This window comes from Trachurus trachurus (assembly GCF_905171665.1).
Source record: "Trachurus trachurus genome assembly, chromosome: 8".
Classification (NCBI taxonomy): domain Eukaryota; kingdom Metazoa; phylum Chordata; class Actinopteri; order Carangiformes; family Carangidae; genus Trachurus; species Trachurus trachurus.
Genome location: NC_139905.1, coordinates 17,922,565 through 17,941,712, shown reverse-complemented (window position 1 = coordinate 17,941,712; position 19,148 = coordinate 17,922,565). Strand labels below are relative to the sequence as shown.

At 41.6% G+C, this 19,148-nt stretch overlaps 1 protein-coding gene across 1 annotated transcript; it reads right to left on the bottom strand.

Moving 5' to 3' along the window:
* Nucleotides 1–1,314: 1,314 nt before the first annotated feature.
* LOC310990021 (voltage-dependent calcium channel gamma-1 subunit-like) lies at nucleotides 1,315–15,477 on the bottom strand (the record flags this gene model as incomplete). The annotated part of the gene is made up of 4 exons (XM_083977228.1): nucleotides 1,315–1,547; nucleotides 1,897–2,034; nucleotides 3,357–3,431; nucleotides 15,237–15,477. The coding sequence occupies 4 exons, from the start codon at nucleotides 15,475–15,477 to the stop codon at nucleotides 1,315–1,317; spliced, it is 687 nt and encodes a 228-aa protein (XP_083833354.1).
* Between the last annotated feature and the right edge of the window lie 3,671 nt (nucleotides 15,478–19,148).

Here is a 19,148-nt window from a genome sequence, read left to right as displayed (position 1 = left end):
CGAAAAAACATAAATATTTCACACTGCCTACAATTATTTTTGAATGGTTTCTAGAAATGTGCCAATACTTATCTCAAACACACCAAGGGAACAACACGACATACAAGGGATAAAAGGATGGATGAATCCCTATTTCTCACCAGGTTAATTGGTGGTGTTTGTGAGCGTTGAAGATCAAAGAACATTTTGCAACAATCAAAGCCCAACCCTCAGCTTTAGCAAATACTGTGGACAATATTAGAACCCCTGGAGTCACCAGAGGTCTTGAACATTGACCTGAAATCAATAACTGATGTCAACAAGGGAGAATCAGGCATGTGGTCTCTCTGTAGACAATGGCACATATTGATTGTAGAAAGTCCTTGGAGACTGCAGTAACAGTCCGTTGTACACTTCAGTTTGAACAGAGGCTCCGATCTGGTCTTTTATTCCAATGTTCATTTTTAAGTCCTAAGATTTGATCATGTTTTGTCTTTTTGTTGTCTTGCTGGATTTCTTGTTTGTTTGTTTGTTTGTTTGTTTGTTTGTTTGGTCTAGCATCTTACAATCATTTTAGTTTAGGTTGGCCACAAACAACCAAATACCAAATCATATCTTTCAGGGAATAGTGTGTAGCAGTTTCTTGCACAATAATGTGTCAAACCTCTAAAATGTGGAACTTGGACACGTTGACCCAGGATCCTAGCTTTTGTTTGTTGTTGTTTGCATTCACTACAAATTGTCTGTGCTTGAGACTCTATAGGTTGATCCAATCTTCACCTTCAGTCCTCCACTGGTTGCAGTTCATTTCAGTAAAAAAAAACAAATAAATAAATAAAAAACACTGCTGCAAAATCAGTGTCCACTGCAAACATTAGGTGCCTGGTTTTTCATCACAATTCTTTTTAAATATTTCTCTCTTTTGGTCATGTGGTAATGCAGTTACAAGCAGAGTTAACCTGTTGATGTCTCAGGTGCACTAACGCTTTGCAGCTATGAGATACGTATGTGGATAAACACACACACAAAGACTGTACATGGGCCTTGTAAAAAAAAAAAAGATAATATAAGATTGGTATTTTTTTTTCTGTTCAGCAGACATTATTTAAACATAATGTTTTCAAAGCGGTCCCTGTTTCCTGCTTTGTGTTAATTATATTTTTTTACTAGTATGAACTGAAACCAATGGACGTCTGTAGGTGGGAAATCAGGCTAAAAACGTTTTAATGCTTTGGAAAATAGCTTGCAGAAATAATAATTACGTGGGACTGGATGTTTAGTTAAAGGGCTGCTTGTTCAACCTGGTTGTCTGTTGTTGTATCAGAGTGGCTGAGGCTAATCTAAGATCTCAGGCTCAGCATCCATGCAGGTCTCCCAGGGATTGCGTGGCATGTGGGGCATGGAGATGAGCAGCAGGGCGACTCCGCTGAGGATGAGGAGGGTGAAGGAGGCGCAGGCGCAGGTAAAGGACCAGGAGTAGTGGTATTCAATCCAGATGGTCTCGTCACTGGCAATCATACGTTTGACCGACTGTCGCATTACCTCGACAGAAATGATGGTGCAAAATCCTGAGTCAAATAAAGAAGAGAGAGTGTATTGTAATGGGCTGTATGGACGTTACACTTCCACATTTGCACACATCGTCATTTTTATTTTAGCCTACCTTTGATTTTGTAACATTAAATGTGATTCTGAGTGGGAGATCACACACATCACAGTCAATTTCATGCATTTTAGTTTGAAATCTCGTCCCAGAGCTGCAACAACTTCATCAGCACTTGCCACCTCCTTTGTCAACTCTGTTAAATCAGCACCATCAGTAATATTCACCGACAAACGGAAGGTGAGCATGATAATGACACCGACACCCTTCACTTCTAGCTGAGCTGTAACCAAGTGTGATCTGCTATTTCTAACCTGCAAAGGCGAAGAACATCCCGGCGGGCCGAAGCAGGTAGTCCCGCCCCTTCCCAAAAGAGAAGGTGACACAGAGGGTGCCCATGATCATGAAGAACAGGCTGAATATGGCGATAGCCGCTGCTGAGATATTGTACTCTGTGGAAAAAGGGGAAAAGAAGAAAAGAGGAAGGATACAACATCTTGAAGATGGATTAGAAAAAATAAACACACACACAGTGAAGAGGTAAGAGCGAGTGAGAAAGAGGGGGAAAAAGAGGCAAAGCAAAGTGATACAGTAACTGTTAAAAACTGATGAAGTGGCTAGGAACAGAAGGGGAGGTTGCAGTATCGTTTACATAATAATTGTTTCAATATTGCACTCAGGCGAGTTATGACACAGATAATTAGCCTTTAAATTATCCTCACTTGAAAAACAACAGCCATTTATCCAAACTGGCAATAATGCCGTTTGCATGACAGATAAGATGCTGCAGGCTTATCACAGGATGATTAGAAGGTCCCTCCCTCTTCCTGCCTGCCTCCCTCCTGTCTGTTCGTCAGACAGGGATTATCTATAGTCTCTCCTTCTTTCACTGTGAAAGAAATGATCCTCAGAGCAGCCTATTCCTCCGCTGTGGAATAACACTAATGTGTAAAGTAACCTTCAGCTCAGCCTCTCCGGCGTCAGTCGGGCTTATTCTGTGTGTGTTTTTGATGACTGCTGGTCTGTATGGGTGTGTGTGTGTGTCTGTCACTGCAATTTCCCTTGTGTACCAACCTGTTGCCTTATGGATGAAGTATGAAAGCCTCTAGATTTACATTTCCAACATCATCGCTGGTTTCACCAACATATTGTCATGAACTGTGCATCTACTGTAATTATCTACAACTTTGAGCGTGACCTCTAATTGCATGGCTCTGTGGGTATCGAGCTGTGTGTTCCTTACATGTTCTTTTTTGTGCGTGTGTGTGTTTCAGAAGTTGAAAGGTTCATCTCGCCAACACAGGGACCTATATGTGCTGTTTCCTTGAAATACATTTACTTTGAAAATAACAATCTTCCTAAAGCGGGGAAGATGAGAGGATGAAAATCAGGGGATACTGTAACAGGTTGTTTTCTTATCTGATGATGAGAGACGGTCTGCTCTGATCCTGAGAGACAGTCTTGCAGGCAGCATTAACACAGCCTAGAAGATGTAGCTGCTACTGCATTAGTTGAGTATAGTGTTTATGTTATATGTATGTATTTTAAGGACATTTCCTCACATAATGCATCATATAATGCCCCATTAGCTGGCTACTAAGGTACCAGCTAAGGGGGATCCTTAATAAACAATTACACAATGCAGGTATGTGATAAGTCCAGCCTTATATCCACATAGAAACTGTTGCGTTATATTTCCTCTCTCCACAGACTGATAGTTGGGTCTGAAACAAAAAGAAATCCGTGGTCTATGTGGCGGTGAGATGGCACCCACCTTTCTGGGTCTTGACTTCAAAAACTTCGGCTTCCTCCCCCGATGTAAAGTGTTTGAAGTAGGAGCAGTTTTTCGCTGCAGAGTAAGACAGGAGGATGAGAAGTGGGAGAGATGAAGAGATGGAGAGATGACCAAATAGCTCAGGCTGTGTCTGTAATAGCAATGTAAACGTTGAATCCCTCTGTGGATCCCATTAGAAATTTAACCAACACTAACAGCTATGAAAAATTCATATTTATTATAATATATTCTTGGTTGGTGTCTTGCTATTAGGCTGCACAGTTGTTTTACTTGCAGTAATTTACTTACAGTAATTTTCCAGCTAGAAAAGTTATTCAACCATTAAAAGTTCTTTAAGAGCCTAAACAAAAAAAATGTCTCTATTTATAAACTCACTATTTTGTAAATAAATATATTCTCCCTTGAAAACAAATTGCAGTTCTACTGACTGATGCCTCTCTGTATTATCTCACACCCCAGGAGCTCATGGCTCTTGAACGCTCAACCAGAGAGGATGTAGCTACATATACAAACCCATGCAGCAGCTTGAAATTGTGCCAGTTTGTTTGAAAGACAGTCTTTGTACCCAGTAGCCTACCACTATGCCTGAAGATGAAGTATAAAGTGTGTAAAGAATGTTATCCAAGCTTAAAACCACATATAGCCTATCTGTCTTGTTTCTAATTGGTAAAGAATCAGCATGCACAACTGTTAGGCTTCGTCTTCGGCTGTTTCATCAGATCGCCCTCCGAATCGCAGCGGTAGGCTCTGTGACTTGCCATCACCATTAAATAACATATCTTAAACTCAAACCCTTCCTTGTCCTTAATGTCGGCTGTGTTTACATCCCACAAACAATTTGTACACAGCTATGATTCATTTTTACACTTTGCCGGCCCAAACTCAAGTACTTTGACCACAATCTTCAATATTGCCCCATAAAGAAAACCGGCTCAGCCATTACCCACTCATCCATCTATCTGTGTGTCTCTAAGGGCAGCTGGGCTGAGAGGGGAGGGGTGGAGAGGACATAAAGGCCAAGTGAGTGTCCCCTCTTTCTTCCACTCACCATCCTTTTTGGCTGAGATTAAACCCATAAAGCAGACAGGTGCTCTCCGCTTCACACAGAGATGGACAATGTTTGTGTGTTGTCTCTCTCTCTCTCTCTCTCTCTCTCTCTCTCTCTCTCTCTCTCTCTCTCTCTCTCTCTGTGCGCTTGTGTGCACGTATGCGTGTACCAGGCAACAGACGAGCTGTTTGTTACCCAGGATGAGAAAGAATCACTAAAGAGGTAACCTAGCAACAGGCTGCTGCAGGTCTTGGCTAGTCCTATCTATTTACCCATGTAAAGGCAAATCAAGGGTGTGTGTGTGTGTGTGTGTGTGTGTGTGTGAGGGGACAGACTGGGAGTAGGGAGAACTGGGGGTTGGGTCACAGTGCAGAATCTGCAAATATATTTTTTTCATTAGCTTTTTCTCATTAGCCGTCTTCACCTCTGAGGCTAAGCTAATCTAATGCAGTGGATTCAGAAAACGTTCATACGCCCTTCCTTTATTTCACATATTATTATCTTGTATGCTTATGCTAAAATCATTTAAATGATTCCCACGTCAATATCCCATAACAACTGAGTATTAGAAATGTTTGAAAATGTATTAAAAAGATGAAAATCAGGCATTGACAGAATATTCAGGCACAGTAGCTATTTGGCTGAAGCCCCTTTGGCAGCAAATGTAACCCCAGGTTCTCTTGAGTGGGGCCCAACAAGCTCTGCACACCTGGATTTGAGGATTTTCTGCCATTCTTCTCTCCTCTCTCTCAGATCCTCTTAAGCTCTGTCAGGTTGGATGAGGACCATCAGTGGGCGACCATTTTCAGGTCTCTCCAGAGAAGCTTAATTTGAGTTGTCCCTGAGCCACTCCTGCATTGTCTTGGCTGTTGGAAGATTAACCTTCAGCCCAAATCTTGTCTCTGAGCACAGTTTCTTCCACCTCCTTGCTTTTTCCCCCTGATATGTGTTTACCTTTTATAGGCTATATACTGTACTGTAGGTGTGTGCCTATATCACAGTCAAGGTGTAGAAACTTTAAGTTTCAATCAGAGGTGATCAGGTGGAAAAACTTGTGTCACTGTGATATTTCAGTTATTTTTTTTGGAGAAAATGATTTTAATTTTGTCATCATGGGGCAATGAGTGTAGATTATGGAGGGGGAAAAGAATTTAAATGATTTCAGCATAAGGCTGCGACATGACAAAATGTGCATCTACACATCGCAAAGTAAATAGCTCATGTTATCCTTCCCGAGACTTGGTGACTGTGTTGCACTGAATGAAATGAGATGGACTGGCTCACGGGGAGAATTTAAAATTTTCCTCGTACTCATTTGGAAACATTTGAAGCATTTGTTTTAATCATAAAAGGCAAAGACCTAACACTTTGGATTTTGAGATCCCAAAAGCTTTAATTATGAAGTCCTTCCTTCCACCTCACCACCTCCCCCACATCGTCTACTTGTTTTTTAGCCACGCCCACGCTCAATGAAACTCTGCTGATAGATTTCATCCAGTCTTTACCAGCAATAAGCAAAATTCAGATGTACACATGTAAATCCTTAAAACAACTATAGGCAATGCCTTGGCAAAGTAACACCAGGGAAATCAAGAGAAAGTGCAAAAAACACAATGGACAATTTTGTAACATCTAATATACCTATCAAAAATAAACCATCATAATCCCACAATTCTTCTCAAAATCATTGAATTTTAACCACTGGATTGAAACCCCTTTGATTAAGCAACATGAATGACTGATGATTAAGGTTTCCATCAAGTGCTGAAGATTTTATTTCAGACAGATTTTCCTGAGAGGTTTTTTTTTTAACAGTGTTGGTGCCACTATTTTAACAACGGTAAAAAGCTCTCTGGCTGCCGACTCTGTTTCCTCTTGGCTTAAAGTCATAGTGCAGGTTGTTTGAAATTGGCTGGTGTGTGATAGTTTCGTAGTATATTACTTTTATATCAGTGCCATGCTACTTTATGTTACACTGGAAGTGGGTTACACTGTTAGCCTTTTTCCTGCTGTTTTACAATAACATACTGGCAGCACCGTTGCCTGCTTATTATTGTAAACGACTGTTACAGTAGTTACTGTAAACGGCTAATACAGTATGAAGCAGGCAACGGTGCTGCCAGTATGTTACTGTAAACAAAAACTACAATATGTTACTGTAAATGAAAACTACAGTATGAAGCAGGCAACGGTGCTGCCAGTATGTTACTGTAAACAAAAACTACAATATGTTACTGTAAATGAAAACTACAGTATAAAGCAGGCAACGGTGCTGCCAATATGTTACTGTAAATGAAAACTACAGTATTAAGCAGGCAACGGTGCTGCCAGTAAATTATCCTTACTGTTATACTGTACCATTTTACAGTAAGAAATGTATTACTGAAAATATTGATGTATATTATTGAACTGCAGTAGCCTGTAGATTACTGTAAAATAAAAAATATTTACAGTGATATGCAGTAAATTCAAATTCTTTATTTAAAAACATACACACAAAAACAGTACAAATTTTGCAATACATAAACTTTTTTAAAAATCAAAACAGTATCAAATTCAAGTATGAAATTCATAGTTTCACTAACAACAGTTGTAGTATTTCAGTACAATTAATTCAATACAACAATACAATTCATACAATATGAAAGTACAAAGTGCTTACAAATGTTTGAAACATAAACACTTTTCAAAGAGTTAAAGACTGAATCAAATTTTATGCCATGTACTAACTTAAAGGGACAATTAGGAGTTTTGGAAAGCAAAGTGTTTTCAGACTACATTTCCCATGAGCTTACGCGCGCACGGTGAAATTCTTGGACCGGCACAAGATGGAAAAAAGCGAAAACATTTGCTAAGAATGTTTTCATTGATCAAGAATAAAATTCAGAGGTTCAAAGACGATCAGATACCGTCGTAGTTTCGACCATAAACGGTGATTCGACAGCGTTATTCCCATGACCCCAGTGTTTGCGAAACCGAAAGTAGGAAATGCTGGGCGAGCCGACCACTAAATAATATCAAAATTACTATAAAGACAAAACAACATATTTATTGAAAATTGACCCATTAACAAGTGGTAACGTAGATTCATCCACATTAATATGAGACTCCTCGTTGTCCCTTTAAAAAAAAAAAAAAAATTCCCAGGAAAGGTTGAACAATACCTCTAACGATGGGGCAAGGGGCAGGGTGGCAGGGGAGGCCACAGACCACAGAGCTTCGTTTGGTGATGGGGGTGTCGATCAGTGGGATGTTGGAAGGACTTCAGTGGAGAGTATCTTTCTGAAGTAAAAGAAGGAGATAGTTAGATGGAGAAGATGTGTTTAAAGATCACCTGCCAAGGGCTGGTAAAGTACACTACACTGAACACACAAATGCCACACTATCCAGACCTTAATTTGTGTAAGATTTTATCTGGTTTGATTTAGACAGACATCTTTCCTCTGTTAACAAGGCCACATCACTGTATAGATGAAATTTGTTCTTTACAACCACAAATTTCAGAATGTGTGAGATGGTTGAAAGTTTTCCTACCTATGAAATTTATAGCTGGAATTCAAGTGTGTGTAGCCTGATGCATCAGCCGCTTACTTCATTACATTTCATATAGCGTCTGAACACGAGCCATAGGGATTCGTTTGCTTCCGGGAGGCGGTTGCTTACATTTGCTTCAACTAATCGCTGCTGCTTGGTGGTCACGTGTGCTATACACCGGTTAAGCTCATAGGTTAATCTTGAGCGCTTGAGTTCAACGTCATCGCCTTCACTTACCCGTCTGTTCGCTGATTGGTCCGTCCGCTCTGGCGGACGGAGCAAACCGAAACGCATTGCTAGTGTCCTGACTACATTTTTGAGGCAAATGAAATTTGCCGGAACCAGTAGGCGGCGCTAGCCTGGCTAAAGTGTGTGTGCATGTGTCTGAACATTTCAGGCTAACTAACATCATTCAGAGTAACGTCATGCTAAGCAAATGTTAATTCAAGTCAAGTTTAATCAAGATGTTTAATTTGTACAATACAATTTACCAGAATCTGACGCTCTGATTAGACAGCCCAGTGCCAGAGGCCCCTGGCCAGTCTAAAGGTTCCTCTCTCCTGTCTGGATTTTTCTGGAGCCTGGTATTCACCTGCTTCTCTGGAAGGTCCCTTCCTGCCTCCTGATGCTACAACCAACACAAACAAACAGACACACACATTAAGCACATACACAATTGGCTGCGCCACTTATCAATAGCATTTCCAATTTATATTTTTCCTTACATAAAAACTTACAAATCTCTGGTTAGACAGCCCAGCACTGGACTTGCATGGCCAGCCTCAAGGTTCCTCTCTCTTGCCTGGACTCTCTTGGAGCCTGGTACACACCCCTTCCTTGGAATGTCGCTTCCTAATGCTACAAACAACAAATTAAACAGATGTATAAAGCAACGTATAGATTCAGCTGCACCACTTAATTTATATTCACAAACTACCATACAAAAATTCGATCACTTTCCCATATCTTTATATTTTTTCCAAAAAAAAAAAAACTTTCAATACTTTGATACTTTTGCCACAAATTCTGTCAAACTTTTAAGAATTTCAAAGACCTAGGGAACCCTGGGAGTGTAGTGATCTTTTAGCTTTTAGGTGCTTTGTCCCACCTAATCCCTAATAAGGGACTACAGATGCAAATTAGCTTAAAGCTAAAATCTGGTATAGTGCATCAAATGGCAACATTTATGTTTTAACTGTACATTGTCCCTTTTAAATAAATTAAATTGAAAATTGAAATGAATCCAAACTACGGTACATTACTAGAAAATACACAAACTGTTGTTTACTGTAAATTATCTATAACAACTGTTATCAACAACGGTACCTTACTTGAAAATGTATTAGTGTAGTTAACTGTAAATAATCCAGTAGGTAACCATTTTTGCTTTGTGGGCCCATGATGCATTGTATAAGAGACCAGTATCATACCGTATTTTTGAAATTATACAGTTTTGTACTGTTTTCAATGTTTCTAAGATTTTTACTGGGCATTTTAGTTGACAGTCAAGGCTTTCACAATGGTATTGAATCAAATTAATATTACAGACGCACACACAAGATTATAAATCATAATCTTCTCGACAAGAAACGTGATTGGGCTGGCTGCCTTGGCTCCTCTCTGAACAGAGTGAGCGCAAGGGACGACAATAGCAAGCAGGCTAAGGCTATCCTAGCATGCTACTAAAGCTAGGACATTAGGGACAAAAATAAAAATATATATTTTAACGGACTCAAGTCTGCAGGACTCACACAGGAGGGCTTGGGTGTTACACCGAGCAGCATACAGCAGTTTGGCCGCATTCAAATGATCATATTGTATGAACATTTATCACCAGAGAGCACATAGCCTAACTAGCTACTTAACGTTACCTCCTGCCATGAAACACAGGCACGCACGCACTCACACACGCACGCACATAGACCCAGGCGAATTAATAATGTGTTGGTGAAATTCATAAGTGGTGTCTATCTAGATGTTAATCTTCTACATGCCTTTAGCAGTTACATAATGTTAGCTAACCTTGGTCGGTAAGTAGCTATGTGTTTGTGACTGTCTGAACATCTCAGGCTAATAACATCATTCAGAGTAATGTTAGCATTATGCTAAGCAAAGGTTAAATCAGGTCAGGTTTAATCAAGACGTTTAATTTCTACATTTAAACTTACCGCAACGGTGTAGCCTCTCTCCACCAAGGTTGATGAATGAACTTTACTTGTCCACCGTCTTCTTCGTCCTCTTCTTTTGTTTAACGTAACTGGCAACTGGTAAATGGCTTTTAGATGCATTCCCGCCTAATCCAAACTACAGTACCTTACTAGAAAATACAAAAGTGTAGTTTACTGTAAGTAATCTAGTAAATAACTGTTTTTGTTTTGTGGACCCATGCTACAACAGTATACTACTGCATTTTTGAAATTATACAGTAATATACTCTAGTTTATAATAAAACTCCCATGATGCAATGCATGTTACAGTTTTATACTGTTCAATGTTTTTAAGTTATTTTACTGGACATTTTAAAGTAATTAACTGTAGGTTTTACAGCAAAGGCTAACAGTGTAGGGTTACAGATAAAGCCAATATTGGTTTGTGTATACACTTTATTTTGAGCGTTTTCACAGCTTTATCTCACTCTCAATCTGCCTTATCCTCTGGAACTCCGCTTTCTCAACCGTTGAATCATCGCACGAGCTACTACGCAAACATTTCACATCAGCTGTTCTTGTAGTGCAGTGAGACAAATCAAGCCAAAATGTAACACTTGCAAAAACTGTAGAGTCAGGAAAACAAATGTCTTTTCTCCTCACTATTCTATCCTGCTACTGCTAAAACACACAGAAGACAGGAGAAACAGTTGCGTAGGTGTTATTTGCTGCATTTTACGTCTCCACCTATCCACGTATCCTGAAGATGAACCATGTGTTATAAAAACAGATTCTACTGTCCATCGTGTGTATCTTAAGTTTGGATGGTGGACAGTCAGTGAGGAGAACATCTGAGTGCGTGCGTGTCATTGACCTTGTAGCCTGGCTAATGGGGAGATTTCGTTCCAGGGGGTGAGAGTGATTAAAACGAAGTAACGCCTGTCATTTTAGTTTCAACTCTTTCCATTACACTCTGCTGCTTCCTCCTCTCTATGGTGTGCAGTTTTCTCCTTTGCTCTTTTTCCTTTCCCCTTTCCACCTGTCATTATACCTGTCACTTCAACTTCCGCTTTCATTCTTCTTTCACTTTGCTGCTCTTATGATTTTCCTTTTCCTTTTTTCACTTGGTTTCTGCGCCCACTTTCCATTTATCTTTGGACACTTTGGAGGATGCACCAACAAGCATCAAATTAACTGACTTTAGATTGAATTCATATATATGACATTATCATATTTTTAGTCTGACAACTGTGCAGATGACTTGCATGTTTCCCTGGGTAATAGGCTAGCTTCTATTTCTTTCATAGGTCTTTCACAGAAGATGGTTTTTTAGGTGATGAAAGGGGGGTTGTTCTTTTTCAAGCCACGCAGAATGACCGACTAATTCTGGGTCAATGTGAATAGGATGGGTGGTGGTATTTGAATGGCTATTCCACCAGGAACTAGAGATAACTGGGACACAACAGCACAGCAGAGTCCTCATGACTCTCATGATCCCATATGTACGCATAGGCCTAGTACGTGTGTGTGTGTGGCCTAACCTTTATCATGAAATTCAAACCACTAAATTTACTGTTGTCATCTTGGCATCACATTATGTAAGTGATGGCATCACTGAATATGTATCTCCTCCTTTTGTGTGTTTTAGATTTACACAGTGACGAGTGATTCAGTCAAATTTTGAAACTTTCACTTGTTTTCTGAATGCCAAATCAAATCAGCACCACACCTCCACAGTTTTGGCTCTGCAGTTGAAGCAGACTACAGAGAAAACATGACTGAATATCATAAAAAAATATATGTGGTTCAAGGTGACATCTGTGCTTTTGAGGGTATAAATTGGGGGCAACGGTGTGAGCATATGTGTCACTGAAAGAAGCAGAGGAGGAAGCGCTCTGTTAAACTTAGTAAATGTGATGCTTGACCTCTTGGAAACTCCAAAACATCACTGATAATAAACTCCCTTTCCCCCCTCAGCTTCTTTGCAACTATATTGCACGTGTAGGAACACGCAACATGCGCACAAAAGCAACATTTGTATGTTCTTTATTTCCCCGCCGAGCAGCATGATATGAAATCTGAAAAGTGTTTGTTTGTTTTTTTACAGCACTCAGGCTGTCATGCGTCATTTGTGGGAAGCTCATTTCATTTCAGTCATCTGGGTTCACCGCTTCGCTCCGATTGTTATGCAAACGCTCCACAAAAGCGGTGTAACTGTGCCTATGAAAAAGGGTTTGTATGTGCGCCTCTTGACGACTAACTCTTTGGGAAAATGCAAATGCATGTTGTTAAGTCCAATCACCGCTGCTTGCTTGGCTATACTGCTCATCAAGGATGTAATGTTATAGTGCACTTTTTCCAACACCACTGTGTATTGCTTATGCGTTCAACACTCGACCTACAACACACATTAGATGGGGATGCGAGTAAAGTAACACCAGTGTGACCATTTCAGCCACCCAGTCCTCCCATTAGGCTTTAAGCCAGTGGCCAATTATTTATGTGGACACATGTGTTAGAGCTGTGTTTGCCATACAATACAAATCCAGCAAGAGTAGATGTCTGTTTTGCACAGCTGTCTTGTTGCTAATTGAACCAACGTGAGATCTGTATTTGTTTATAATCGTCCAGCTGCATTATTGGTTGAATACTGCCTGGCTTGTTAAGTGCAAATCACATGAGAAACGTTATTATTACGGGTGAAATTTCACCCAAAGCAGGAAGTCGAGCGAAGCCGCCACTCCTGACAGGCTTCTATCAAGGGAGAAGCAAACCAGTGAGGTCAGAGAGCGGCTGTTTTTCTCTCTCTCTGAACTTCACAGGTTGACCAGCGGGGTGTCGGCAGAGAAAGCACCCGTTATTAAGAGAAAAAGCCTTTAGGCGCCTTTTCTTGGCTGCTGGAGGACAATCAGCAGAGGAGAGTTGGTGATGCTCACTTTTAGGAAGCAGAGTAGAAACGTAACCAAACAGCATCTTTACAGTACTAAATCCTGTATATCACATGTAGTGAAAGGCAGGGCAGATGAGCTGTGAACCTCTCTGTGGCCATGGACGCACGACAGCACTCATGAATCCATCTCTGATGACACCAGGGCCACAAATGGGGTATTATGGGCTTGTATAACCAAAACTATTAGGCCCGGCGTGGGAGCGCACAGCCACAATGCCAAATCACTGGACCTATTAGAGAATGAGTCACTTTCTCTCGAAATCCAAATGTAGAATCATCATGTGGTTGTGGGAATGTAGCCACAGGGTTCTCTAAACAGCTGACATTTCTTGCCACACACTTTCAGCCACAGCCTTAAGGCGAGCTCTCTGACAAATGTAGCTTATGAGATGGCTTCGGTATGATCAGTCAGTCGGCGAGGTTGTAACGGGATCATTCGTTGTTTTTGTATCTGAGGTTTGAGTCTTGTCAGCGACATTCTGCAAGTGATTGGCTTGTCCCAAAAATATCCAACAAGTGGTATAAGCAGATTGAATTTTCTAACTCCATTTTACACTATGTACCTACTTGTCATATTTATGTGACAGGCAGCTGTCGACTGGTGCTCTCTCTCAACATTTACATAGTGTAAAATAGTAGCTTAACGGTAACACCATTCTTTACTGAAAGCCCCCCCCCTCCCTCTTGAGACACTGTAAAAATGTCCCTCCCCTTTCCCCATCAACAGAGGTATCCCTGCTTTCATCCACCCACGCTGATCCCCCCCCCCCCCCCCCCCCCCCCCCCCCCTCGATTCTTCTTCATCCCTCCCGATGCTCCCAGGTGTACCCTAACTCGTGAGCTGGAGTGGGAAGCCACACTTCATTAAGACCTGCACTGATCCTGAGGCGCCGGAGCCATGGAGCCCAGTCAATGACAGAGTCGGAGTGAAATCTCTCTGTTAGGCTGCAGGGCACGCGCACACAGCCGGAGGCCAGAGAGACCGGAGAGACACCCAGGGCCGGCTCTCTTCAAGGAGTACCAGTAATTAAAGCTACGAGACTATTTGGGAGAAATGGACAGAATGATTTTGAGTTTTTTTTTTGTTAAAAACGTTCTTTCTATGTGATGTTATGCAAGGAAGGTGGAAAACACTTTCTAACTTGACTGGGCATCATCACAGTCAATCAGACTGTGATGATGCCCAGTGTTGTGCGTATTTACACTTAAAAAGAACTAGCTCAAATCTCAGCTCATCCAAATGAAATATTGTTCACATTCATGAAGCACCAGTTCACCTTTGCATCAGAAAGTATTGAATTTAGTGAATTCTCATCAGTCTGGTTTGATCAAAGCTGACCTCAGATCTGCCAGTCAGACTGAAGAGACAGAGAGGTTAAATAGCATTGTATGATCTTACATTTTAGTTAGTTTAAGCTGACAAATTATGTAATATTGTATTGAGATCTGAGGGGTCACCTGAAATAGTAGCAGAGAAAGAAATGAAAGAAACGGGGGCTTTGCTTGGTTCTCTCTACTCACAATGAGAGACCATCAGCGCAGACAGAACAGATTCATGTTTTTGTCACATTAACTCTGAAGTATGGCTGCGTTACTCTTCCATTACGCACTTGACTTCAGCTGTTTGAGTGTGCTTAATTGTCAGTCTGTTCAGAGACTTCCTCTCTGGAAGATAATGACGGTTCAGTGAGAGGCTGCCGACAGAAGTCTAACACATTGGGTCCAAATACAAGCCTGTATGCATATGTTTGTGTGCGAGAGGAGGAGGAGGGGGGATAGAGGGAAGGACAAGACACAGAAGGAGGACGGGAGCATGAGTGAAGGAAAAGGCTGACACTTAGCCTGTAAATGTTCCAGGACTTATGGTAAAATGAAATGCAGGTTGTTTTGACTGTTTCTGGTGTGTATACAAGGAAAGGTGTAGAGATGAAACCCAAAGTCAAGGCTCAATTCTCGCTGTGATAACAAGTGGGTGATAGCAGACACCCCCACATTCAGCTCCTAAGGCTTTGACCTTCATGTTCACACTGATACATAAATATGCCTGAACAGCTTCCAGTTCACTTTCCACCAACGGAAGAAAAGAAGAATAACTCTCCAGAGGAGCTGTCAGTCAGCAACTACACAAAATCTTCACACTGGTAATAAGAAAAAAAAAAACAGCTTAGTGAGCTCCATACCTCCAGGAAGGCTGATGGGGCCACAGCCTTTGCCCTGCGGGTCCTCCTCCACGATGAAGATGCTCTTCTTGCAGAGCCTCCAGAGGCCGAAGTGGGCCGCCTCGCAGGTGGCGTTGAGCTTCTCCACCCGAGGGCTGAGCACGGCCCAGTGGTCGGTCACCACGGCCACCAGCATCGCCGACATGCCCACCACACAGACCACAGACGTGATCTTCACCTTGGTCGCCTGCTCCTCAAACATGTTGCTGTCCTATGTGTGTGTGTGTGTGTGTGTGTGCACAGTCTTAGTGATGTGTGTGCGTGTGTGTGTGTGTGTGATCGTAAAGCCGACGTAACACAGTCAAGGGTGCCTTTGTTTTTCTTCAGGTCCTTGAGGCCAGATGTTGACTCCAGAGGTTCCCCTGTCTTGTCCACAGCTTCACTACACTTCTGATGTCCTCTCCTCTCTACGTACTCCTGTCCACGGCTCTTTCTTTCTCTTTCTCTGCCTTGTGCCTGGTGGTTGGTAAAAAAAAAAAAAAAAAAAAAAAGGGGCCAGATAGCAGTGCCCTAGTTTCTACCTCTCTCGTCTCTTCCTCTCCCTGCCGAGGCGCCGTTTGTGAGCTTATGCCATTCAGCTTCAAGATGAAGAAGAACCAGGAAGTGCTCACACCTGTTATATCTATTATTTGACCTGTCTGACGTCAACAAGAGCCAGGTTGTGATCAGACACTTTTTTTTTTGACAGAGTGCATTTGATTTTTGAGGGAAACAATCCAATCCATCAAAGGCAATGTGATCAAAACTTCTGACAAGTTTCTGTTGCTCTGTTCAATATTTCAGAGACAAATACCAATGTAATCAATACCATCATTTGTCTAGAACGTTCCCTGTCCCATCTCTCTCATATTCTTATTCAGTCTGATCTGTTTCCAGCTCAGTTGTCTTGGGCGCCGTGTGCCAGGGGACTCCTGGGTGGGGGGGAGATTTCCTTTATTAGTTGTCATCTGAATGAGCTGATCTACATATTCAGCCAATCAGCAGTCAAGGATTGAGACAAGGGTCCAGCTTGATTCCAGCAGATGATCTAGATTCAGAAAGACATTAAATGGCTTTGACGTGTATCCAGTTTATTATACATTTTGGAGTAAATGACAGATTTTTAGTTCTTTATATTTTCTTCTGTTTAAGAAACCAGCTCACTGAATGTTCTTGAATCTATACAATTGTATTACTGAAGCAAGCTTTATCGCCAAATTACTACAAGTGGCTGCCATATAAGATTTCAAATTCCATTTCTAAGTATACATTGTATTAATAATCTTGTCCTGCACCCAGAAGCTTTTGGTGGCGTTACTAAAAATGATATATGACACTTTGAGGAGGGTAAAACTGTAAAAACCTGATACATGGCAGAGACATAATCAGCCTTTTCCCTATGAAATACTTGAGTAAATGGACATGCTTTTTATAAACCACTGTGCCCCACTTTAGACAGGACTCTGGCCCATTTTCAGCCCTGACAACGCTCGCACAGCTGCAGCTTTTGAAGACATTTAAAGTAAAAGGTGAAGCCAGAGACGATGTTTGGAGACAATGCGACAATTCTGGGGCTTGTTTCTGTGTTTGTGTTGGTGAAAGAATGTAAAACAGAAAGAGGGGGAGAGAGAGGGGTGAGGGGTGAGGGGTGAAGGGTGGGGGTGGGGGGGGGGGGTCTGATGTCTCACAACAGTGTAGAAAATGAATGTAATGTGAGGGAGCCAAAGTGCTTTCTTCAAACACAATCACTAGCTAACTGACCCAGGAAATTGATCATCAAAGATAAATCATCTCACTCACTGGCTTAAACAACAGAAACCCCACAGTGGGGGTTGAGCGCAGATGAGAGACAGTTGTGTTCATTATCACGTTGCACCTGGATGCGTTTGCAGCAAAACTGCTTTTCTCTCTCTCTCACTCTCTCTCTCTTTCTCCCAGAGGACGATTCCCTCGCTGAGGCAGCCAGAGCAACCGTTTGTCTCTAAGTGTGTAATAATACTTTCGGCGCAGCCTGTCTTACTGGGTAACCCTCTGACCTGCTTCATTTGCTTTACGGCCCCCTGGAGACTGCATGTGCGAGACCAGAACGCCTCACAGCTGCAAATAAGTCTCTAAGCAACAGCCAGCAGTGTACTGGACGACAGTGGTGACACGTCACCTCCAATACAAGTGGAGGGATCACCCCCGTGTCAACAGAACAGGGAGGCGAAGCACTGGGGGGACGGATGACAACAACACCTGGCAAGAAGGCATGAGTGCCACTCGCTGGATCCCTATCAACATTACCAGAAATACCACTGGCAAGCTTTCAATACTGTAACTAACTGGTATAGTGCAACGACAGAAACATACAAAATCAGGATTGACACGTCTGAACCCAGCAGTGATTAACTTCAATTACAGCTGGCAGCCTCCCTGTTAGAATTTTTATTCCAGGATGAAAAACAACCTTAATTGGTGGCTAATTTTACCCATAGCAGAATAGATTGCGTAGCCTTCAGAGAGGCCCGCCTCTATTCATCTGCTAATGACAGGCAACATCACTCAAGCTAAATTAGATTACCCATGCCCCGAGGCCGTTTCTATGAGGGTCACGTTAATATTCTTCTCTAAAACAACGGGATCGTCTACTCTACCACACATGTTTGGCTTGGTGGCGCCATCCTCAACCCTGTTTGACCCGTTCCAGCAAAAGCTTTGAGCGTCGGTCTCGCCGCAGCAGAGGTTGGGTGATGCGGGACAGTGAAATTCAAGTTAATGAGGACAGATGGAGGAAAAATTTAATTTGGTGTGAATTACAAGGGGCTGATGTAACTGTTGTACTACACATCAGATATTACTTTCAAAAGATAATTTCCCCAGCTACATAAACAGAGCAGCTCTGATTCCTCTTACCCCAAATGAAGGCTCACCAGCATGATTACACACATCAGACAGGGTAATACAGTTTCATTTATTTGACTATTCATTTTCTATTGGGTGCCCCATATTTCATTGTATATAACTATCTGACTGCTGGGTCCATCTGAATTAGAGCGTCCTCTGTATGTTGAACTTTAAACACAGAAACTGCTTTTTTAGTGGTTTAACACATGTACAAGCTGGAACCACAGCAAAAGAAGTGAATCCAGGAAGTGTAAAGCTTTGTTCTGCTTAAGAAGTAAAACACTTGATGTGGTACAAAAGACATTAACCTCTAACCCCAATTCTCTGCCCACCTTCCGTTCTCTGCTTCAGTCAGTATAATATGATTCATGCACATTGTGAGAAGAAAGCTTCACTTTGCCCACTGATTGAATCAGACTACTGAGATAAAAAAAATAAATAAATAAATAAAAGGCTTCATTTTGTCAGGTGGCATCTCTCTGTGCAAGAGTGACAGCTCTTTAACGCTTTGATCTAAGAGCGTCGCCATTAGTAAGATGCCGACTTCTGATTTATTTCTATGCATAACAATGTGTAGACTCCAAGGCTGAAGTAGCTTGGAGCTAATTTGGAGATGACAGGGAGTCTGTTTTACGCAGCTGAAATGAAAAAGGCATCCAGATATCTGTATGAGGCTGTGCTCTTCAATGGAAAACAAATCCCACTGAGATGAAAGTCTATGGATGTATTTCACTTTGCATGAATCCCAGCCATTCCCAGCACATCTGTATCTTAACTTTTTAAACATGGATGCAGGATTTTTTGACCAGCAGCATAGTGTTAGTATGATGATCGATCAGTCATCTGTTTTTGTTTCCTGATTAATGTTTTCCCTCATCATTGATAGTGATAACTGGATATTAATCTAACATTACCAAATGGTAAACTGCACATCTGCTGAACGTCAGCATGTTGTCGCTGTCAAAGGTTTGCATCTTGACTTTAGCATTTATCTCAAAGCACTGCAGA